This window comes from Pelmatolapia mariae, linkage group LG16_19 (genome assembly GCF_036321145.2).
Source record: "Pelmatolapia mariae isolate MD_Pm_ZW linkage group LG16_19, Pm_UMD_F_2, whole genome shotgun sequence".
NCBI classification, from domain to species: Eukaryota; Metazoa; Chordata; class Actinopteri; order Cichliformes; family Cichlidae; genus Pelmatolapia; species Pelmatolapia mariae.
Genome location: NC_086241.1, coordinates 42,480,209 through 42,505,817, shown reverse-complemented (window position 1 = coordinate 42,505,817; position 25,609 = coordinate 42,480,209). Strand labels below are relative to the sequence as shown.

General features: G+C 39.3%; 1 protein-coding gene across 1 annotated transcript; it reads right to left on the bottom strand.

The window, feature by feature from the left end:
* Positions 1–1,610: 1,610 nt before the first annotated feature.
* Positions 1,611–11,693, bottom strand: egln3 (egl-9 family hypoxia-inducible factor 3). The gene is made up of 5 exons (XM_063498050.1): positions 11,104–11,693; positions 4,607–4,726; positions 4,140–4,276; positions 3,811–3,884; positions 1,611–3,701 (listed from the first exon to the last, which is right to left on the bottom strand). Exons 1-5 carry the CDS (start codon positions 11,461–11,463, stop codon positions 3,658–3,660), a joined length of 735 nt encoding a protein of 244 aa, XP_063354120.1. The 5' UTR covers positions 11,464–11,693; the 3' UTR covers positions 1,611–3,657.
* Between the last annotated feature and the right edge of the window lie 13,916 nt (positions 11,694–25,609).

Below are 25,609 nucleotides of genomic sequence, written 5' to 3'. Positions count from 1 at the left end.
CGGGGCTATGGCTCCCCCACACCCTCTAGCAGATCATTACATGAAGGAACCTTTTAAATACAAGCGCGCTCATGCTCACAGGTGAACACACGGGTGCTCACACACACAAACTACACCCTTTTTGGCTCCTACGTCAAAGCACACTGTGTGCTGTCGATCCTACGTGCTGCACAATAATATTCAATATTTAGTATTTACTGTTATATTCACATAGGTCATTGCGATGATGTTGTTTATTATATTGCTCTTTTTTTTTGCTTGTTTTCTCTTTTTTCTTTCTCAACAGGTGATCCAGGTGATTGATATATGTATTTTTTGTCTGTTTGTTTTGTTGGTTTTTGTTTTTTTTTCCCTTTATCACCGTTCCTCTTACCTGCTGTTTTTCTTTCCCTCTTTCTTTCTCCCTTTTCTTTCCCCCAGTCATGTCTGTCCCATGTGTAGCAAGTGAAAATAAAATAAATTAAACAATAAAAGCAAAGGTGAATCAAATAGACCAATACTGCAAGGCCGGGATGGTCCATTTGGTAAAGTAAATCTGTTGGGCATCTTTCTTTGCCTTTAATTCTGATGGCAAAAGAACCAAACGGGATAGGTGAAAAAAAAAAGTTTGTGTTTAGGAGTTTTTTCTTTGGGCTTTGGGATGAACCGGTTTTTGTCTGAGTGTGTGGCTGGGTCTGAAGTACACTGGGATGTCGTGCTTGGAGAAGACTCTCCTGAGTTTTTCTGATAAACCGGCTACATAGGGGATGACAATATTGTTGTGTTTGTCTTTCGGATCCTTCCTAGTTGGGAGGATAGGGCTTAAAATCTGGGACTCTCCACCAGTTGCTCTTAGAACTGAAGAAGCTTCTCCAAACACTTTTCTTTCCAAGCTCCTTAGACCACACCAGACTACCTTCTACCATTGCTCTGTTGTCCAGTTCTGATGCTCACACACACATTGGTGGTGGTTTTGGTGGTAGATGCAGGTCAGCATGGGCACCCTGGGAGGTCTGCAGTTATGCAGCCCCATTTGCAAACTGGAATGCACTGTGTATTCCCACACATATCAATTGAGCTATCAGTAATTTTTAAACCAGCATCAACTTTTTTGGCAATTTGAGCTACATTAGCTTGTCACAGTTACTCCCTGTGTGCATCAGTGAGACTTGGCCAGTGATGACCCTGTCACTGGCTCACCACTCTTTCTTCCTTGGACCATTTTGATAGATACTGACCACTGCAGACCAGGAAACTCCCATAAGAACTGCAGTTTTGGAGATGCTCTAACCCATCTAGTCACATCACAATTTGGCCCGTTTTTCCTGCTTCTCATGAACTTTGGGACCTACATGTTCACTTGATCGCTGATATAGCCCACTCACTAACAGTTGCTATCATGAAGAAATATCAGTGTTATTCACTTCACCTGTCAGTGCTCATGTTATACCTGATCAGTGAATTGTACTGGAGCACCCCTTGAATTCATATAAGAGTTGATAATTGAACCATTTATTTTACTTGTAAATAAACCCTAATTGCTCAGCTGTACCGGTGATATGAATGGTTAAATAAACCATAAAGCCATAAATAAAGTCAAACACCACAGTCTGTTTTTTTAAACCGAAGTTGTATTCAACACATTTGTAAATATCATGTGACACTTTACAGAACATTCAGATTGTGTACAAGACTTAACTCTTCCACCAAAGAATGCAGTAATACCAGCAGAGAGCCCAAGTGGGGGGGGTTGTCCCACTCCCGCTGCAGCGAAGATGACAGATCAGTTTTAAAGGTGGTGTAAGTTGGCGGTGAGCGTTATTGTTTCAGGACAGCGACTCGAGCTCAATAACGTCTCAGAAGGGCTGTTTGAACGGAACATCAATTATTCATCCTCTCATATGTACAGTCTCTTTGACAGCCGCTTCACACGCTCCCCGTCAAATCTGCTGTATCAGTGGAATCTGTCTCCTCATCGTCCTTCTCCGTCAGCAGAGGACGGCGCGTGCACCAGACACAGACATCCGTTTTTCGATTCAGGGACCGAACTCACGGGGACCGGAGTAAATGGAGCGTTTTGTCAAAATAATTTACGGAAGACTATTTGTGAATCACACTTAAAGTTTTTCTATTTCTCAGCCAACAAAGGTCACTAATACACAGAAGCATTCCGAGAAGGGTATGAAAAAAAAAATCTGCAATTGTGGATATTTAACACATTTTACTATAAAATATACGTCATTTATCAAATCTCAGTAGAATTGTGTTGGAAAGTAAAACCTTTCACATATGATGATGGAAGGTAGTGCAATATAAGAGATCATATGGTAAACTTCAATGAACAATTCATTCCCATTAATTGCAAACTTGACCTTAAAGGGGACCTTTTTGCTTTTCCTTCTTTTCTATCACACTAACATATTTTATGTTATTCAGTATGTCAAGGAAGGAAATCATTTTCATGAACTAAGCAGGATACGGTAAGTAGGCATTATTTTGAACTGTGAATCGTACGACGTTGCTCATTTAAGAGTTCAAGAATAAAAATACAGAGTGAGAATGAGCAGAATGGGTCCCCTTTAAGAGCATTTTGTCTGAGGCCAGCAGCTTAGCTGAACCTACAAAACCATTTACTAGGTGATTTGCAGCACACGCTAGTTTCCAATTGGAAGCTTGGTTGAAGCTACAAGGAATAGCTGTTTGGAAAAGTAACCAATTAAACTATTTGTTTTACTTTTCTGGATTAGATGACACAGCTATTTTCCACAAACGTTTCATATCATCGCGGCAAAGTGCTCTTCCCAAAATTGGCACTCCAGCGATGCACTGTATGATATATTAAGTGGAAACATTTACATCTAAGTTCTCGGGTAATAAAACTATTAGTGATTTAATAAATTGTTGAATTTAAAATAAATAATTGATTTAATGCTAATGGAGTTTTTTTTTAAAAAAGAAATCTCCCTTAATGACTCAGTATTTCAATATAGAGTTGCTTCTAGCAAGCTCTTTTTTTCCTTTTGGTTGTTCACAATAAAATATACGAAGTTTTTTCAAAAGTTTCTCCTAATAAGATCTGAAATTTGAAATATGTATTTTCATCTTTTTCAAGTTCAGCCCTCATTGGTCGGTGGATATCGAGGCATCATCTACTGGTAAACAATTCTTCTTCTGTAGTTTAAGCAACAGTTCTGTGCTCCTCCTTCTTAAGCACACATTTAAGTGTGAAACTTCCGTCACAGTGGTTTAAAAACATCATGTCTCTCTGTAAACCCCGAAAGCTGTCGGCAAACTCTCCTCCTCCTCTCATCTGAAGGCGAGGCTTTAAAAGAAAATTTACAAAAAAAAAGAAAAGAAAAAGTACAGTCTACAGTTTTTTCTCTCCACTCAGACGAAATCAGCTGCGTATTACAGAAACATCATGAAAAGCAGGGAATGTCCAGAACAGGTGCAGGTCGCCCAAAGTGCCTCGGGTTATAGCAGCAGCAGGAGCAGCAGCAGAAATGCAGGCAGGTCAGAAACGTCCCTCCTTAGATCAGGACAGGGTGAAAACGTTTTTTTTGTTTGTTTTTCAACTTTTCTTTCAGCTTTTCCAGAAGCTTCGACAACCAGAAGGAACCCTGCCGCCCTCTCCTGCAGTTTGGAGGTTGAACACTAGGTGGTGACACCTCCTCATGATCAGCTGGAGCTGCTGGAGCTACCGCCCTGCTGCGCCTTTGATGCTGAAACAGAAAAAACAAAGACATTCAGAAATGAAATTCTGTCTCAAGGTATAATTTAAAAGCATTTGCCGTGGAAATGAACTGTGCTTTCTCCAGGGTTCGTTCGTACCTGTGAGGTCTCTGAAGCGTCTCTTGGCCTCGGCTCGCTCCTCAGAGTCGAAATACCAAACTGTAATGGCGTACCTGAAACACAAACGGCAAGAATAGTGTCTTCAGTGGTTGCCATTGCTGTCTGTAACGACCAGTGTGTGTTAATAAGGGTTATGTTTTTGCTAATTAATTTGTCATATTTAAGGAAAATTACAACACATCTAACAAATGCCAACAAAGGCAGATGGTCCAAGTCATATGCAAAGTGAGGATTGCATCATGTCTGTAGTAGTTACAGGAGAAGCTGCCTCATGAATTGGGGTACTGATGGGTTGGTTGGCAGGTTACCTGGTGGTATAGGAAGGCTGCACTTCATGTGGGTTCCTGCGGTCTGACCAAAAGAAGAGCAGCCTATCAAAAAGTGGCTTGATGTCTGCCACGTACGACTTCCCTTCTGGAAAGATCCTGAGGATGCCGCCATGCTCCTGATAAACAACAGCAGGAAAGACAATTTAGTGGAAGTTCTTTTTCTCTCATTTCTATTCACTCCTGTCCCCAGACAGAAACCAATAATGTACAAATATTCACATCTTAATTCAAAACAGTCGCGATCACTTCCTCTGATTTTATCAAGTCAAAGGAAGCAAAAAAACATTTCATACTGATATCATCAGAGATCAAAGTCAGAAACTTCACTATTCACTCAGCTCACAATCAGACTTGAAATCATAAAAAAGATTAGAGATGGTGATCAAACACGAAAAACTGAAAAGAGGGTTAGATAAATGAATAAATGAACAAAGTGTAATAAGCACCTTGGCATTCCAGTTCTTGTTGAGGTAGTAGATGCAGGTGATGCAGCGTCCATCACAGTTGGGATTGTCCACGTGCTTGACATAACCCGCCCCATTTCCTGGGTAACACGCCACCATAGCCTAAACAGACACGCACAAGCAGAAATAATTAGAGTACTCCTGTGTCACTACTACCACAAAACCCTGCTGCTTTAATGCACTTCACCACGAGCTCAGACATCATAGAAAGTGCTAACATTAACTGCTATTTTTTTTCTCATGTGTTTTTATTATTTGACTACATTACACAGATAAATAAACTTTTTGCTTCACAGATTTAATTACGAAACACAATGGAAAACAGCACATACAAACAGAATTGATTAGTTATTACTTGGTTACTTTTTATTTTTGTTACCACCGATATTGTAATTATTCATAATTGTGGTTCTCATCAGTAGAATTTAACTGAGGCTTTGTAAACTTGAGAGCTGTCACAACTGCTGCTCATATTTTTCCAAATTTTTCACAAATCAAACCATCAACACATCAATCAAGAAAGAAAAGAAAAGAAGTGAAGTTCTGAAACTGGAGTATAATGGAAGGAACTGATAAATAGTAAAAATACTAAAATATCAGGAATAAAATTGTAGTGTTAACAGGGATAACAGGAAATAAAAATGTACTAGACTGTTCTTTTAGTTTAGCACAATTTGATGTAATAAAATGATCATTTCCTGTGGCTTGTTTTGGAAATATAATAACATAATATAAAAACAAGTAATGCTGAATGAGTACAATGGCTGATATAATCTTCCAAATAAAAGCTGCCGTGTTGAAAATCAGTTATGCAGACACAATTACACATACTTCCTCTATGTGTGTGCACCAATGTGGGTGTGTGTGTGGTGGTTATTTGCTAATATTTCTCGTGTCCAGATGTGCTTGTTGTGGTTGCATGCCTACACACCGATTCGCACGTACACATGTATGTGTACATATGTGTGTGTGCACGTACGTGCTGTCAGTCAGTATTGGGAGGAAATTGGAACAGCCGCACTTGTGGTTACAGTATTGATAAGAGGCCATAATAGTTTTGCAAAGACCGACAGATTTCCCAACACAACCAGGAATCCTGACGTCACTGAGATTTTGGCCCCATCATCTATTTGTTCCACTATTTTTTAAAAATGAGCCATTTCTTTTTACATGTTTAAAATGAAAGAAATACTAAAACTAGAATACTAGTTCTTACAAACCAGTGCTTTGACTACAGTCCTCATAATTAATTGCTTCCTCGAAGCAATAAATAAAAATAAAATAATTAAAAAAAAAATTTAAAATACAATAAATATTCACAGAAAACAAGTTCATTTCAGTTAAAATGGAAACCTTTTCCAAACAGGACATGGGAGGTGGGAGCTAGGGGGGGTTCCCTGCATCCCCTGCCTGCAGCGCTGCGACCTCATAACCCCAGCAGGAAGTGTCTGATAAGCTCAGAGTAAGAGACGAGACTATGAGACATGAGACTGTGTCTCAGAGTCAACAGTAAACAAAGCACAAACTGTGATCCTTGCCGATGAAACAAAACCCAGTGGTCACAAACAGCTGATTCTGTGCTACTCAGGTTAGATCTGCTCAGACTGCCCACTGCAGCTAAACAGCTACATCTAGCATTTCACAGACTGATATTATTATTTACTTAGGCTTGCAGTAAAACACACCTGCCCCTTTAATTTTTTCCAAAACAGAAAAAAATATGAAAAGTTTTATTAAAGTTTTGTGCAAGTTTCCATGTTTCACCATTTGGCACTGAAAAATCAATCATTTTTTCCAGAATGTGGACCCTACTTTACAAATTAAAGAAAAAAAAAAAGAAGGAAAATGATGTTAGAGAAGATTGATGCTTGTTAAAAACACATGTTCCTTAAACGCGCCAAAACAAACATCAGCAGCACTGATTTATGTCAAAGCGTGTTATCTTTACCATCTCTCTGACGTCAACGTCGTCACCTGACCCCGATGATTACACACAGACTGCACGCAAGCCCCTCGACCAATGCCTGTAGCTCAATGTACGCACATGTCCAAGACATGAGCGTGATTTGCATTTATTCACGGAACCTCTATAACAGAAAATTATAGAGGCAAAACGGCAGCAGTCACACCGTCAACGTGCTTGCCCCTTTTTCTCTGATGGGATTTTATTGTGAAACCCCCTTATTGTCAAACACATGCGTGCAAAGGCCTTCTACACCTTTGCACGCTCCATAGAATCTCATGGAAGCGAACATCCTGTTCACTTCCTTTCCTTTACGATTATCAACACACATGCCAGTTTATACAGGAAGGTCACAGTGTAGATTAACCCCCGATCCAATAGACCATTCCCTCGATACATCAACGACAACAGCAGCGCACCTTTAGTAACCTTACTGACGTCAACATGTACCACCTGATGTCTGTGTTTATACACCCGTCGCATGCAACCATGTAGACGCCACACCCCTTCCCTTTTGGGCGCTCTCGCTGTGAAACGCCCCTCTCTATTGCTTTTCATGAGAAGGGGATCGGGATGGTGGGTGGGTGCAGAAGTCAAGCCCCCGTCAGTGTGTGCGAGGGACTCCAAACGTGCACGTAGTTTCAGGCCTCCCTGGCTGCCAGTGACGGCAAACCCCTAGCGCTGATAACGAGCGGCTGACCTGCTCCACAGGCTCGCTCTGAGGGGAAGTGGAGAAATCACGCAAGTTTGTTTACACGCCGCACGCACGCACACACACAGGCTTCATCATCATTACCGTCATCGTACAAGTGAGTTCCTGTAGAATGAGGAAAAAGGAAAAAAAAGAAAAAAAAAGCGCAGTGACACAGGAGGGGGGCTGAGCGGAGACGAAATGATACACTGTGAGAGGAAAAGGGTTGAAAACAAAACGCCTTAGAACTGTTTTTCAATTCAACTTTATCTTATCTCTCTAGCAGAGGGAGATGCAGAGAGGGGGGAGGAGAGGGGCACGGGGAGATGTTGTGGAGGTGTGGTGATGTCTGTGCGGTTGTTTGGCAGGTTTCCAGCCAGCTGATGGTTTAATGACAAAGCTACGTGTGGCGCGTGAGGCTACAGCGTGTCTGCAGCACCACCGACATCCAACAGCAGTGATTCTGCAACTTTTAGCAAACCCAATCCAAGAGGTTTTAAGACCTTTTTAATGCCTCACAGACTGTTTGGCTTCAACCACCTAACAGACTGGTGTCAAGCAATGCTTGGAGTTGGGTTTGTCTACTACTTTGGGTGCAATCTTTGATTTTAAATTATGTCCAGCTGCTTGTACCATAATCAGAATTGTATTTCAAACTATTATTAAAGGTTTTTTGTGTCCTCCACACAAAAGACAAATCCTGCTGTTTATTCTCCTGCATCATCTCCACATACAGTAACTCTGTGTGTCTGTTGTAACCAGGCTGACCCGTTTTCACAAGAAGTTCTATCTGATAACACATACACACACAAACATGTGATAAGAGCTTACTGTACACTGCAGCACGTGAATGCGTGGGTGTGTGTGTGTAATGAGGATACTGTATGTGAGTGAGTGAGCTTTAGTGTGTGTTGAGGAGGAGTGAAGGAAGAATTGAATGTGTACGTGAGAATGTCCACTGCTACATGTGCATACCTTCACGCCCACTCACACGAATGGGCGTGTATCTGTTCTGCTGTGTCTGACTTTCCGAGGAACAATGTCTTTATGAGGACATTTTTGAAAATTTAAGACAAGTTTGGTCGCTCCTTGCTTTGGGATTTAAAACTTTAACAAGAACTTTTTGAGAGTTAGGCTTAGTTTTAAAGTTAAGGTCAGGGTCATTCGAGCCCAAGTGATGCTGATCTCACAGAAAAGGACACAGACACAGTCTGGCATCCATCAAACACTGACTTGATGTTGTTATTTCAAAAAATTAGCTGACTAGTTGTTGCAGGCTTTTGATATCATTTATCTAACATATTTTTCCATCTGTATAAAATTACATTACTAACATTACATTACTAACATAACATTACTTATTGCGGCTCAGGTCCAGGAGTCTAAAAGCCTTTAAAACAAAAAGCAGCTTAAAATTTTAATTTAATCTTACACAGACTGTGGCAATGTTACAGGTAATGAATACTACCGTCTTAATTTGTCTTAGGACTGCAAATGTCTAGAGTCAGGGGAGACTGAGAAACCCACTGATGCAAAACTTCTTTGGTGCTTCAAAGGAGAGGTGATGGGATAGAGGTTTTCCACTGCTGATGATCCTCTGGGACAAATTCATCAATGTGTGAGAAAAGGGAAGAGAAACTGGAGTCTGGAGCACCAGCTTAATGGGTGAGCTGTTTTCTACCAGTCCCTCAACTATAGAAAAATTTAAACCAATTCCTAAATATTTGCTACCTATATTTAAAGCAAGTATCAGCAACAAAATGTCCTTGAAGATAAGTGTGTGTTTCCCCCCCACACACTTATGATACAACAAGATTTTCTCACCCAGTAAAGGGTGAACAGTCAGTTTACCCTTATTTTCACCCGAAACACACAAAATGATCACAATTTTATTTAGTTTTCTAACATTATTATTAATATTGCCCTTAAACAAAAGTAACTAAACCTTTCATTCAAATATAGTGGTTTCAGTATGTTTGTCTCTCAGATGTAGTATTTTAGGTACAAAGCGATATGAAATGGAAGTAAATGTATTTTGATCAGTTAAATTCCACCTCCGGCCATTTTTATGGAAATGTATGAAAAATATACATCCTATAATAAAATAATACATTTAATGTAGGCCCTTGAATATTTTATTATACTGTGCCAAAGTGTGACATTAGTCACACAAACTACACTAACTAACTGTTTACTGACTAATTTTAACACTACTGTTAGCTAAAAGGACACAGCTTAATAACCTTGTTTTTACATGGATGGGGTCTTCTCTCAGTGCCAAGTACATCACAAAATCTAAAAATTCTCCAGTAAAAGTAAAACAAATTAGATAAAATAAAGATTTTCTCTAGCTGCTGTGCACACGAAACAGTGCGTTGTATCTACACCATCTCACTTAAGGGCGCCTTAGTTTCAGCCTTCAGTCTTCACAACCTACTTGCATTATTATTCCTACAATACTGCTGTTCATTATCTGTCTGAGAGTTGTAGAGTTATAGTTGTTAACACATTAATAAAACTTTAGATCTACTTTGAACTGCATTGTACTGCATAGACATTATTTTATGTCAATTCAGCAGTTTATATACTGCTAGTAAATACAATATTGTCATTATTATGTGGAGGCTCATTCTGGGTCAATGCCCACAGGTTTCTGTTCAGGTTAATAGGTAGAGACAATACATGTAAAAGCTGAGAATGGTACTCCTACGACGGAACCGTAATCTTCACGCCATTAATCATCACTGAGCAGCGGAGAACACCCAGCGGACCTGACCTGATCTCGTAAATTCCCTGCCCTTCCTGCACCGTGTTCTGGTTTCTGAAACACTGGCTCAGGGCCCAGAATTGGTCAGTTACTGAACTACTGCCAAAAGGCCAACAAGTTACTGAGAAAAAGAAGAACGTCCAAGCACAACAGAAAGAAAGAAAAGGATAGAGGAAAAAAAGCAGAGCGCCAGTCAGTGCCTAGTGATTAAAACAGACCGGAGTTATGTAGAGTCCACTTGAGCTCACATCTGCCTTTTTGACAACTAACAATTCGCTGTAATAAATACCAATATTAAAACCACTGTCACAGCATGCCATGTTTTTGTGCAATAGCATTGGTGTGTTTACTTCTAAGCATGATGCACCTTTCCACTGAGCAGCTAGAGGAGGAGAGCATGTGAGGAGTGTGTGATGAGCCAAGCTGTTAAATGAAGGATGGAAGGCCTGAGATAAACAGCATCTCCTGATCTCAGCATCACTTATAACCAGCTGCAGTCCAAACCAGCGCACAGCTTCAGCACAAACCCCACCTGTGAGTTCCAGACACGCGAAGTTTATTTTTAACTGCTGACTGGAGTTTGTTGATGGTGAAAACTACACGAAGCAAGTTGGAAAGTCTTTACGGTCTAAATCACAAATAAATTATATTTAAAAAATAGTTAAAGAATTTGTTACTTAACTAAAATGAGTTTACTAAAGTCGGCTTGAAACAGTGTACCCTTTTAAAAAGTACATATCTTATGTATGGTCTTGTCTGTGAAATGTTAGATGCTTATTTCGGGGTTTTACTCACTTTAACTCTGAATAAACTGCTTTATTTGGGCTTTTTGGTTTTCAAACATTCGACGACAAACTACTCATGGAAGCTAGTCTGATCGTGTTTAAAGATCGGTTCGTATTTTGCTTTCCTCAGTTTTGTCAACTCTGGTCCTCTGCGTCTCCTGTTTGGTCGCTCCCGATCAAATACTGGCACATTTTGGCCCTTTATTAGCTTGTTTTTCTGAATCGTCACGATGGCTGTAAACCAGGATCGCGCCACCAGGCGGTTTCGCTTACCTGGGATCTTTCCCGAATCGCTTTGTTTCCCAGCCTCCCGGAGCAAAAGGAGATCAGCTTATCGATCAGGTTGAGCAAGAAGTTGATGGCCTCGCAGCCGCGTTCCGATCCGCTCACCCAGGCGATCTTGTCTCCACGGATGCTCCTCCGGTGGACTGCCGGGACGGATCCGGCCAGCCGGCCGTCCTGCAGGACTCCAGAGCGGTGCATGTCTTTCACCTGATCCAGCACCGCGCCCCCGGCCAGCTCGCCGAGGAGTCCGTCCACGTAGTAGAAGCCGTATTCCTGCAGGGCCGGGACGACCTGCTCAAGAGCCAAACGCTCCAATTCCGTGTCCGATAAGTGTTCAATGAAAGGCATTTTAACGGTTGAGGTAATCTTGGAAGTTTAAAAAAACGTACAAAAAGAAACGAGTCGCAGGTTCAAAGTTTTGGCTGTAAAATGATTGATTCGACAAACAGAGAGCGGGACGCCCGTTTCGCCGTCAGCTCTGTTTCTGTGACCGTCTGAATTCAGTCCTGCTGAAGTCCAACAGTCAAGCACCGAGCTGACAGAGTTCACGGAATACCTCTGAAGTCCTGCGTTTATCATCCGGCTCTTATTCTGCCCACGACACAGGCGATCAAGCGACTGTACAAGTACACCACATCCGGTAACGGATTTCACAATAAGTGTCGCACTGCCTGACAAACCTTTTGCCTCTTGGCGTGTTAATTTTTAACGATGGTCGAGGGGATTGCTATGTTCCCCCTATCAATTGTCTAACAACATTTTTAGTTATTACAAGGATGTCTGGAACATCAGTTCCAGAAAAAATAAAATGATAAAGATCTGAAAGAATAAACCTTCAGCGTGGGACTAAAATATTTCAGTATGAGACTAAACAGGCTGCTATAGAGCATTTCTCATTAATTGCTGAAAACGAATCAATAATATGATCAAAAGAAATTTTAACAAATAATTTTTGTACAAGTGATTTGTCACGTAAAATGTTAAATATTCTAAGCTCAGTAATAGTTCAAACTAATCTGTCACATTATATATACACTAAGCATTCTGATGAAATTCAACTGTATTGAAATTCGTCATGATGCTTAACTATAAAACACAAGGCTAACTTTTAAATCAAATGCACTAATTCTGATATTGATTCGACATTTAGCCTTCAATAAGACGAATTCCGCTGAATTGACAATTGATTCTTGAGAATTACGATAGTTTTATAGCTTTATTTTACAGGAATGTCGGCCTACTTCCGGTGGCATTCCTCTAGCTTTACAGTAGAGATCGGGGAGTGAATGTGCGAGGGGTGAGAGACGTGCTGGATGTGATGTCCACTGTGTGGGGGAGAGGTGAGGCTTCGTGACTTCCCCACTGCGTTTCTCTTTTATGGCCTCCTCTTACATCACGTGACGATTCGCGTGTCGAATCATTTTCATTTGAATTCCCACACAAAACAAGCGGTACACAAAAAACAATGTGCCACAACAAGAAACCACGGCAGCACAAACTCCACACAAATCATTCACCTTGTTGTCAGCAACACTAAATATCACGCAGTAAAGTTGCCACAATGCCAGTTAGTTAAAGTTAAAGGAGCAGCAGTGGTTCGGTAACGTGCCCACGCACTGGGCGTGCCCGTCGCCATTAAGTACTACGTGAGCTGCATGTAGCCCTCGCGCTCACTGCCTCCTCCCCTCCCTAACGGAAGTAAACAGTGAACGTGTACTTGACCACGTGCAGGGAAAATACAAAGCAACTGCAACGGAAACTATCATGCAGCATACAGGATAATAATATTAAAATAAATAAATAAATAAACCATAATAATAATAATAATAATAACAATAAAACTAAACCCATAAACAATTGAAGTGTATTACCAGGTATGTCTTAAAATCTTTCATCTTTAATTAATTATTTGCAGCAATTTTAAATTCTAGTAGTCAATTAAATTTTATTTCTACAGCGCCAAATCACAACAACAGTCGCCTCAAGGCGCTTTATATTTTAAGGTAGACCCTACAATAATACTTAAATAATACTTAATACTTAACTTACTCCTGAAAATCATTACCAACAAAATATAGTTAAAGAAATAAAGGGGGAAAAAAACTGCTCTGAGCCCCCCCCCAACAACATATGCTATTATATAAGACCATGATTATGGTACTATAATTATTACAGTGGAGTGTCAGTGAGTAAGCAGCAAAATGCTGTTGCGGCTGCTTCAGGTGTTGAATGCTGCACACTTTCATTACAGAGACTCAAAAAATAAAGACTGACTTTATGTCAGATATTGGATTATTTGAACACATACTGGGAGACGTTAAGCTGAAAAAAAAAACAACCAAAAAACAAATCAGGATTCCACAGAGCTGCTGAGATATGTGAGCCCAACAGCTCTTTGCTTTTCATAAGACAACGGAAAGGTTTGAAATGGCTGGTTTAATCTACAGCATTATAAAATGTTGTATTGCTCACTGTGTAAAAACTTCCTATGATTACCACAAGCTGTAAAAACGCAGTGTAGTAAAAAGCACAATGTTACACTCTGAAATAATTTGGAAGTATAATTCAAGAAAAGTGTCCTCAAGCACTGTAACTTCCTAAATGTGCTTAATTACTGTCAGGAAAAACATTTGAAATCTCTCACAGTAGTCCTTTAACACAAAGCACCATCCCAGACTGTACACATAAACTCCAAAGTAATCAAGAGTTTATTAAGAAATAGGTGCCCTGCCAATACTGGCAGTTTTGTACAAATCACTGATAAAAATAAAGATTCAAAGATCCTGAGGAAACACTAAAACGGAATTCCTATGGAATTAAATCACCTTCAATATAAAGTAAGTGAGGTTCATGGGGATGTAGACAGAGTACGACAGCTACTAACCTTGTGCCTTCCTCTGATCTTGTGCTTCCCCAACTTCCCATCGGCGTAGGTGACCAGTTTGTCCATCCTCGACAGCAGGTAGCCGATGTTCTCGCAGCCCGGCTCGTTTCCTTCCACCCAAACGATCTGGTCTCCACGAATACTCCTAGTGTTGTCCAGGCCTCTGCTGGCCAGCTTGCCGTCCTGCATCTTCCCAGAGTGGTGCAGCTCTTGGACCTCTTGCAGAACCCGGTCTCCAATTTTGCTCCCGAGGAAGTTGTCAATGATGCACATGCCATAGGAGTTCATGCTGGGGATGATGTAGTGGAGCACCAGTCTGTGACTGCTGCGGTACCTCCGGTCTTTGGATCTGGGATGGGCGCTCCAGGGAAGAGCATAGGGTAGGATCCCGGCCCTACTCTTCCCAGCCCCAGCCCTGGCTATATCTCTGACTGTTTTCCGGACTTCACTCACAGCTTCAATTCCAGCTTCAACCCCAGTCCCATTTTCTTGGATCTGACCTTTCATGTCTGCAACTGTAACACTGTTGCTGCTTGTCCCAAATGTAACGCCATCTCCAGTATCGAACCCTGTATCAAATCCAGCTTTGACACCAGTCCCAACCTGGGGCTCTACCTTGGCCCCCACAAAAGTCTCTCCAGGTCCAGTGTCAGCACTGCTAAACCTCCAGGGGAGCAGCTGATCTGCATGTCTGTGGTCATTATCATCATCATTGACAAGTTTGTGGGAGTCAGTTTTAATTTCTTCCTTATTCACAACCTTGGACAGAGGACTCATGTCTGCATGCGTTCCCATCCGACTTGTTTAGCTGCTCTACACTCTGCTGACTGTTTTATAGGAAAGCACAAAGCCCCCAGGAAAGAGCAGGAAGACAGAAAATGAGCAAGCTGGTTTCCAAAATAAGAGTGAGAGTGAGAGTAAAGGCCACCTTAACAGCCATTACAAAAATATATCAAAAAGTTGAAAAAAAAAGGATCACAAGAATATATACTGAAAAGGACTGTCCTTCACTATCCAAAAAGCATCCAAAATCATTTGTCGACAATGCTTTTATTTTGAAAGTTTTGGCCAGAAGTTTTTGTTGCATTGTACTTTAATGGGTTAGGATAGTTTTTGAAAGTCTAATAATAATAATAATAATAATAATAATAATAATAATAATAATAATGTTTTAGGTTGTTCCACCGTCTACCGTGACCTTTCGGGCAGGACAGCCTGTCTATCGAAGTTGTACTTTTAAACTTATTCAGTAAAATACAGGCGGACTGTTCCTCCAAAACATACACAGAATGTCTTCAAACAGCTATCTGACGCGAATTTCTGCCTGCATCGCGCTCTTTGGCCGACTCCAGACCGTTTGTATCTGCCAAACTGAGAGTAAAGTTGTATTTTTTACGTTGTCATTAAAAAAATAAAAACAAAAAACAACATTTTCTCGGAAACAGCTGTCGGGGTAGTGTACCTGCTGGTTTTTCCCCCAGTCAAAAAGCCGTGTGAATCCCGTTACTGCTCCCAAAAAAGTCACAGTGGAATAATCTGCTGTCACCTCGGAACGTACGTGACTTGCGGCAGATTCTAGTACAGAGGCAGCCTCGGATGACCGAAGCACGCACTGAGATCTCGAGCGAAGCGTGCACGTTAGATGAGACACCCCGAGAGTGCAGGAAGGGGCTGAAAGATGACTGCTGCTATATAAAGACGCACAGCTAAACTTTAAAGAAGTGACCATCGGATTAATAATATCGGTTTGCTAATAAAAGCAACACGTTCAAGTACGCCGATTTTCTGATGACTGTATCTTACAGCCGTCGAACTGTATAATACCCCTATTTAAACGTGCATTGGTTAAGTTAGTTATCTGTTTAAGCACATTTAAGTAGAGAGAACCAAGGGATTTTGAGTAATTATCAAAAAGGAAGAACAAACCTCTAGGTTCATTTATTTAATGATAAATAAATGATTAATGATAATTTAATCCTCTTTCTCAGAGGAAGGCGTATACAGGCGTATAGGCGTAAACACGGCATAATACTATTTAGCTCTGGAAGGATCTAAACCTTAGAGATCGCGATAAGTAGACATTAAGGTCAGGGGAGAAGGTAAGGTGTGGTCAGGGGTGGCCAAGGTCACCACAGCAACTCTATTCAACCCACATATAAAATGTAAAAGTTTACCTTCATGAAATGAATGTTTTTGTTTGTTTTAAATTACAGGCATTGAATTTTTTTTTAACAAAAGGATGTTAGAAAATTATGTTGTCAGTAAAGGTTCTAGAAGAAGAGCCGGGTATCAAAATGTACGTCAAAACGAGGTTTCATATGCTACACCCATCTTTATGGTGGAATAACCATGGAAATTTGAGCCAAAATGCACCTTTTGAATAATCCAGGACATCAGCATTTGTTTCTGCTCCTCTTCAACATGATCATTGAATTGGTGCCATTTTGCTATTGAAACTATGTAATGATACTGATGCTCAGAGTATGTTTTAGAAGAAAATTATGTTGAACGACAAGATTCTGGCTTTGGGTTGTGACATGTGGAGATGGTGTAAAAATGATTTTTCTGCAGTTTTTAACAGAGCTTAAGATCTGTTTTTCAACCATGAAAATGTAAGACACCGAGTGACCTGTAAGAATCTGCATGGCAGGCATAACAACGGCTCTTCAAATTCTCTAAATAAGTGAAGGTGCTTTAGTGCTTCCCATATTACGTCCTTTAGGATACACTGGATGATTCTTTATGAAAGGAAAGGAGGTAATGCTCTCCTAATAAACCGTCAGACAATAAAACAAACAATCAAAATACTGTGAGTGACAAGTGACCCAGATTATGTAAATATGTGTCTTCCATTTCATGCCATAAATTGCTGATTTGGTCTAAACCAAACTTTCACCTGCAGGCTGTATTAAACCCTTCACTGCACTCTGAACATTACACTTTTGTGATCCAATCTGCATTTTGTCAAGTTATTGCTCTATATGAATATTTATAGTAAATTAAATTAAAAAGAAATAAATAAAATCTATAAATTAACATTTTGAGTTATAGTAACATGATTTCTTTGCAAGTGGTTATATGACCCACATGAGAAAACATGGTGAGAATTTGTGGAGGGAATCCTCTAAGACGTTCTTTTTGTAGTCCCTTTTAAGGACATTGTAATTTCACCTTAAGAGACCCACATAAATGATCAAGGAGCATGTGTAAGGGCAATTGGATTCTCTTCACATAAATCCTTATAAATGCTCCTTAACATATGTCCTTGATCACATGATGTTAATCATGGCGATTGCTTTGGACTATTCCATTACAGCCAAAGGCCCAAATCAAAAACGGAGCCCTGCATATTAAACCATTTCATTGATAATGATAACTGTGTGTACATACGTTAGGTTTAAAACTTTAAATTACATTTTTTTTAAAATGGGGCTCAGAATTATACCTAAGACCAAATTAACTGAACAAAAACTGAACAGACAAACTGTATCAAATTCTTAGCGCTGGAGACACAAGGTGTTTGGTTTGTTGTGGTCACACAGTAACATGTTTTAACAAGCATCTACAGAACGCAAATCTACAGTACTGGACAAAATGACTGGTTTCACCTCATTTCTTTATTTGTTGCTAGGAAAATGGAAGAAGTCAAAGATGGAAATACGGCAGCATATAAGCAAAAATAGAGTTTTTACAGTTCTAATGAGCTTGAATGTTAATTTTTGGTATCACCACCTCTACTCTTCAATAAAGCAATATTTCTTTTAGGCAAGCTTTCTTGTAATTTCCTTAGGTAGTTTCAAGAATAGTTCTCCAGATTTCTTGAAGGACTTTCCAAAGTTCTTCTTTGGGTGCTGGCTGCCTTTTGTTTCTTTCTCTTTCAACCCCACGCTACTTTAATAATGTTGGTATTTGGGCTCTGGGGAGGCCAATCCATGACTGATAGTCAGTGATGGGAATAACGGCGTTACATGTAACGGCGTTACTAACAGCGTTACTTTTTTCAGTAACGAGTAATCTAACTAATTACTATTTCTATCGTTACAACGCTGTTACCGTTACTAACAAGAAAATGCGGTGCGGTCGCGTTACTATTTTTCAACAAACAGTGTTGAAGCTGTCTTCAGCTTATCCCATCTTATATCAGTTGCACGGAAGTAGCTGTAAGTAATCTGGGCGCTACAGCTTTAAGCAGCTGCGCGCGCTCCCGCGGACGGCAATCACTTTCTGGTAGGTGATCACTTTTTGGCACAACACCTGGAGCTAGGGGGGCAAAACAATGACATGAGTGCTGCTGTTTGGCTGAGGAAGAATATAGTAGTCGTGGTAAGCCAATCACATGACCACTTCAAGATGACAAAGCAACAAGGTGATATATACCAGTTTTTAAATTGTGTTGATAGGCCACGTGAAACCAGAGTCATGATAAACAATATATATGTGTGTTTTTTCCTGAATAGTTTCGTTTACTGTCTAAGGACAGCGCTAGCAAGCACTCTCTGCTTATGACCAACCCCCCCCCCCCCTACCCCAAAACCCCGCCCTTTCGTGTTGGTGGAAAAATGCACCGTGTCGACCAATCAAAAAATGATATGGCAACACGACATTTGGTTGTTTAGGAAGTGGAGGAAGTTTTAGGAGTGACGACGAGAGAGAGAGAGAGAGAGAGAGAGAAAGAAAGAAATTTTTGGAGTGGCACAAATAATTTGTGAGGCGTCTTATTGAATGCAGAACACCTGATTGTTACCTAATAGTTTGAAATGGTTATTAAAAAAGGGTAAAAAGTAAATGGCTGCAAATAACTTGCAACATATGATTTTAAAATTGACAATTTATATTTGCATTTAAAGTTATGAAATATGATTCATTAAACATGTTTGTGGTTGTTACAGTAAAAAATATACCTTTTCTACTCAGATTTTATGTTTTTTGTCAGATTTTAGATCAATTGTGTTAATACAGTATGTCAAAATGAAAACATAACTGTAAATTCAGACACATAAGGTTGTGCTGAAAACAATGATACCAAACAAGGCAAAGTAAATAGTTTTTAAAGGTGAAATGTAGAGGGAAAATCAAAAGTAGTTGAAAATGGCCAATTATACCCTGGACCTCATTGGGTCGCAAAGTAGCGCAATAGTTACTTTTCAAGTAATTAATTACTTTTAGAATCTTGTAACTCAGTTACTAACTCAGTTACTTTTTGAAGAAGTAACTAGTAACTATAATTAATTACTTTTTCAAAGTAACTTGCCCAATACTGCTGATAGTGTTGCACTGTGTATTTGCTTTTATCCAGATATATGCATTGGACATATCCGGATATATGCATTGGCAACTGTATTTGTTGCTTTTTTCATGTTGAAAAAAGACATAAGTGACAGCAACAAATACAGTGGCAAATACAGTGACAGATGTTATTGCTTGATAAATCAAAATCTGACACTAAATGGCACACTGACTTTTTTATAGAGCATCTTTATACTAAATTGACCACTCAAAGCACTTGCCCAATCACATACACATTCATTTAGCACTTCTGTGTTCATAGTTCCATCAGTTTTGATCTCAAATACCACTGGTTGAACTGCAGCCCCATGCAATGACAGAGCCTCCACCGTGTTTTACAGATGGCTTTAGACTCTCACTGTTGTATGTCTCGCTTGGCTTCAGTAAACAGTAGATGGATCAACTCAAGGAAAAATAATGAATCTGTCCATTTCTGTGTCAGGTCTGTGCTGGATTTTTTTTTTCTAATTTCTTAGTGACATGACTTGAAGATACTGTTCATAGTTTTTAAGAGCTGCCACAGTCTTTCACTTGTCCAGTTTCCTCTGTTTTTTTAAGGACACATGGCACACCATGCTGAGCTATAGATAAGATTTCAGCCAATAACTCTTTGGGAATCACCTTATTGTACCTCATAGTGCGAAAATACTATTTTATGCCTTTAAAACTGTATTATCGGGAATTTTCGTGCTGATTCAGTGAAAGAAATGATAACAAACAATATGTTTTTGTAATGGGCTGCTAGTAAAGAAAGTGAAGTGCCTGTTATACAAAAGTTGAAACACTTTCTAAATAAAACAGACTGCTGGCAATACTAAAAACAATTGGACTAGATTGCCCTTTTGAGTTATTTTAGTTGCTTCTATTTCAAACATGTTTATTTGTTTTAAATATTATTAGCTGACTATAAATATCAATAGCATTAACAGTCTTTCAGTATCATTATCTTGTGTCGGCAGCGCTCTACAGCAGACACTCAGTGACCCTGCAGGGTGGATTCAAGGTTGAAGAAAATAACCTGTATATCTGATAACCAAGTACTTAATAAGGAATCAGGGGGTGCAGACGTGTCACATCGTGCCTCGCTGTCGTTGCTCGCTCCCCGGAGCTCCATTTCTGAGGAATGTCTGCATACGTGATTCTCCACACAGCAGTCAGCTTCCTGTTGCCAGATGAAACAGGGACGGTGTTAAAGAAGCTGTGCCAGCTCTACCAAAGGCTTGCCCTTAATCAGCACAGTGACACCCATTAATGACCACACACCCTATGAGTCAGTGTTTGCTGCAAACTGGTTCTAGTGTAAATATTTTTTCTCTCTTCAGACAAACACAAAAGTCAGAAATAACTGTGACTCTGAGAGCAGAGGGTCAAAGGTCACCTGAAGGGGAATGCCATTTTGGTAAGTTCAGCTTGTTTCCATTACATGTAATCAGCTTGGATGATGGCCCTGCAACTAATAGTGTCCTTAGAGAGGGTGTAAAAGTTTTAACATAATTTAACATCATCAACATATCACCAACATAATGTCTTTGAAAAAAGAACTACAAATTCTATTCAGCACAATATATCATTTGCTCTCCAACAGTTTCCACAAAACACACAAATGTTTTTATGCATTTTTTATTTAAACTGTATTGTGAAAGGGCTTCCATTAGGTCTAATAAACATGTAAAGGCTCTTTTAGCACCTAGTTTGGGTTTTACGCAAAATTTATTTGAACCTAGATCCAAACTGATAAATCAGCCTTGCCTACTGGTAGTATCTTAAATTAGCTTAAACTCAGTTTTATTTATATAGCGCCAAATGACAACAATACTCGCCTCAGGATGCTTTATACTGTAAGGTAAAGACCCTACCATAGTACAGAGAAAATCCCAACAATCAAATGACCCCTAATGAGCAAGCACTTGGCAACAGTGAAAAGAAAAAACTCCCTCTTAGCAGGAAGAAAACTCTTGTAGCATCAAGCTCAGGGAGGGACAGCCATCTGCCGTGTGCCATTTGGGGTGAGGGGCTGGAGACAGGACAAAAGACACACCGTGGAAGAGAGCCAGAGAAATGTTTCAAATGGTTTTTATATTGAAAAAAACTAACTAATAATTAATCTTCTTGAAATAAATAATCCCCCTAGTAGAATATAATATGTTCCGACCTCTGAAGATGGCAGTATATATAGAAATTGTTTAGACCACCACCATTTAATCACAAAACACAAAGAAGAAAGTGTTGCCAACAACCACAGACAGTATAAAAGACGGACAGAGATACTGTAATGTCACCACATTATTTCTGAAGTCCTGCTTTGAAGTGTTTCCGCCATCTTGGTTGCAAAAACTGGATATGACAAGAAGGTCTTACTGTGTGACTGCATGCTCATTGGCTAACAGCTTTTCCAATCACAAGTCACTACTCAATGGATGATGCTCCTTTTCTCCCAAGAATGATTGACAGTGACTATAAGTCAGTAAAGTTTGTACAGAGGTCAACACAGACATGCTGGTTTTCCTTAGACTTCTATAGGACTGGAAATCCTTTTGCAACTACAACTAAACACAACAAATCACTCTAAGAGTTTAAACCCCCACAACCATCACCATCATTAGGTTAGTGCCATTATTCTTGGTTAAGCAAAGTATACTTTTTATAATTGGAAGATTTGACCATTCAGGGCTCAAAAAGGGCGTACAACACAGTCAAGCTTTGTTCAGGTTTGCACGTGTGGGGGGGGGGGAAAGGCACTGTGTTGCTTCTTGTTCATTATTTAGCATAAAAATGAACATCTATTAAGAGCACTAAAACACAAAAGCAAATTAAAGTAGGTGTAGCCTTTAAAAGTTAACATCTGATGACATATAAGAGACAATAAAGGTATATTTGTGGGCAAATCAGACTGTTTTTGTATTTCATATAACGGCAGTTCAAACTCCAGTGAGCACCCTCTTGTGCGTACGTGAGAATAGCTTCATCGTCTGAGTTAACCAGTAACCAGACCTCTGTTTCCTTTCTGATCTGCAGCCAGGGAGAGAAGGAAAGAACGATTCCTTGGCAGAGTGCGTACGTGTTGTAATTTGAGAGTGCAAACTGATGTGTTTTTGAAGCCTGGCAGCGACACAGAGGAGATTTCGACTGAAGCTGCTGATGGCTGATAATCAGGAGATATCAATTTGTGATGATTTTCAAGACCACGAAAATCCACTCTAATTCATCTGTTTTTCCTGGAGGCTTCTGAAACTGAGGTTAGAATGTCATGGGACGTGACAGGCTTTTTCTTTTTTTACTGAGGTTTATACAAGTTCATGGTTACAGGGCGAGGCTAAAATAACACCTGACAGTCTACTGCAAGCCATTACATTATGATGCCTCATAACAAATCCTACAACATTGTACTGTCTGACAGGATTAGATTCAGATATATGCAGAAAATATGCAGTTTAATCCACAAAGGAGTGACTGAAGGAGTTTCACAACCTTTATCCACAAGGCTTCTCCAGTTGCGACTGACTGATAGGAATTTCTGTGGATTAGCAGAGCTCCTATACTTTCTATTAGAAATTGGCTGCCATTCAGGAAGGGGGCAACAGATGGTACCTTCTATGAATAGGAGACAATGGTAGAAAAGCAGAAAAAAGTTTTTAATTTTTGTGTCTGTAGCTATAATATGTACAAACAAACAAAACAGAATTTCTGTCCTTTTGGCTTTTCTTATAGAAAAGCTGGTATAGCCATAAAATGCTAGCTGATGCATGCTGATTGGTTTACATTAAGCAACAGCACATGCATAGTTGTGGTGGTTGTAGATGTGACTGTACATGAAGTCTGGACATGAAGTCCCCATGTCACAACAGAAGTCCAGAGTGGTGCATATTAGCAGTATATTAGACACGGATGTTAAATGTGTCGTGGAAAGCATGAATTAAACTGTCTTGATTGTAGACAACATTAATATTAAGTGTGTTCCAAGACACAACATGTTGTACCATAATTTCCACAAAGTGCACACATGTGTCTCAACATGCATTTTGAAACTATTCTTACAAGTTTTACAGCTCAACTTCCGCCGTGGCCATTCACAATACACCAAAGTGTATCAAAATGATAGATTTTTGTTATTTTATACATTTACTTCTTGCAATTTAAGCCCAGTTGTGCCAACAGAGTTATTTCATTTACTACAGCAGTATTTCTTTATGATGTAGAAAAACAGACGTACTGTTGAAATTATGCTTCTTTGTCTTATATTAGGAAATCTTAGTGATTAAACGTGTAGTTAAGTTTCTTTACACCGACAGAAAATAGAGTTTCACAGGTCCGGCCCACGTAAGATCAAAGCGAGCTGTATATGGCCTGCCATGTAAAATGAGTTTGGCATCCTTGCACTATGCAACAAGCATCAAAGTTGGGTTAGAGTTAAATAACCTTGTGTCTGTATCGTTCTGTTCTGTCTGGTGTTGTGCTGTTACTTACAGTTTTATTTGGAATCTTGCACTTTATGTAGTCCTGTGTTGATCGTCTATGTAGCACCATGGTCTTGGATCAATGCTGTTTCCTTTCACTGTGTACTGTACCACTGCAGATGGTTAAAATGACAATAAAGCCAGCTGACTTGACTTGAATTGAAATAAAGAGAAAACCAGCAAGCCAAGCGAGCTAAATGAAGCAGTCAGATGATGGACATCCTCCAGTAGCTAAACAAAGAGATGGGAATGACAAAGGTGAAGGTGAACAATGTATTGGTAAAAAACCAACAGCAGGCTGGGAGCTGGAAAGATGGAAAGCTCATTAATTTGTTGAGCTGGAGAATAGAAATTCCACAGTGGTATTTGCTACATTACATCTCTGTCAGTCAATTATTTTTTACTGTTTCCAATTCAATTTAGTGTCAGTTATTTTACCAAAAAACAGAACAAAAAAACAAAAACAAATGAAGAGAGAAGAACAGAAATGGACTCAGCATGGGGGGAAAGTATTCTTCCAGTTATCTAAAATCTAGTGAAGTCAAAATTTACAGTTATATTGAAGTAACAGAAGTATCCAAAATGAGGCCGTGATGATTCACCTGGCTGAGTGTGCTCTCAACAGCTTCCCTCACAAACTTCTCTTTAACAGAATCCCTGATTCATGAGTCCTGGTGCTTGTGTTTGTCAAATGAATGACAGTAAAATTAACACATTTGGGCTAACTTACCATTAAAAAGGGGAAATTGTGGGAAAAAATACTGAACTGAAACATAATTAGAATTAAATTTAAATTACATTTCACTTTCACTGATATACAAACCACAACAACAATCCCCTCAAGCTGTTTTATATTTTATATTTATTTTATATTTATATAAAACACAGAGAAAAACCCAGCAATCAGATGACCTCCCCTCCCCCCATGATATTAATTACAAGTTTTAAAAATCTAGATACAGCTCTTTTAAACCTTTAATATTTGCTGCTGTATAAAGCTACAATTATTTACATTGTAAATACTGTTTATAATTTTTTTTTAATTGCATAAATAACATGAAAAAAATACTTTTGTTAGTTTGTGCTAAATTTTACTATGATGGCTAAAAATGTAATAACTGTGGACAGGGTTGTTCTTTAACTGCTACAACACATGCATGCAGAGACTTTTAAACACAAGTATGTTCCAAACATACTCTGGAAACAATGGACATAGTCATCCGTTAGCTTGTGCACACCAATTTAAAACCTTTAGTTGAATATTTTGGCTGTTTCCATGTTGACTTCTTGAAACCAAATCTGTCCTCACTGAGAGACTGAGTATGTTGCATGCCCACGCAGTAGCAAGTTACCAGTTACAAAGTAGCCTGTTTTAATGTCTATTTTAATCAACTTTACACAACGGAAATCATAATTTATCAGACAAGATCTGATAGTAGCGATTAGTATTTGTCAAAGTTTTAGATGAAATGGTGAAACTTCAGATTTGCTGTAATTCAAGACCAAAAAAGAAGCAAAATTTCAGCTTTTATAAGTTCTTTCTTTTTTGGGGGGTCTTTTAAATGAACCATAAATTATTTAGTATTTTATATTACAAATTTACTTTAAAAAGTAACTCTATAGCCCATGGGGCAGTTGACTCATTAACAATCAGGCCAATGGTCATCAAAAAATCATAGTAAAAAACTTTTAAACAAAGAATAATAATACTCAGGTGCAGTAATCTTACCTTAACCTCCTAAGACCCGAACTCTTCCACAGCATGCATTTTTAATTTCTCTTTGATATTTGGGCTGATTGGGGCCCGATGAATGTAAAAACAAAGAATTACCAGATTATTATTTTTTTTTTTTACCTTATTTTGGTTTTT

What these genes read in the sequence shown, in the direction of transcription:
- egln3 (XM_063498050.1), bottom strand. Translation starts at nt 11,463, where the DNA reads ATGCCTTTCATTGAACACTTATCGGACACGGAATTGGAGCGTTTGGCT. An exon ending in CGATTCGGGAAAGATCCCAG is followed by an intron (nt 4,727 to 11,103) that starts GTAAGCGAAACC and finishes GTGTCTGTTTAG; the next exon opens with GCTATGGTGGCGTGTTACCC. An exon ending in ACGCTTCAGAGACCTCACAG is followed by an intron (nt 3,702 to 3,810) that starts GTACGAACGAAC and finishes TTTCTGTTTCAG; the next exon opens with CATCAAAGGCGCAGCAGGGC.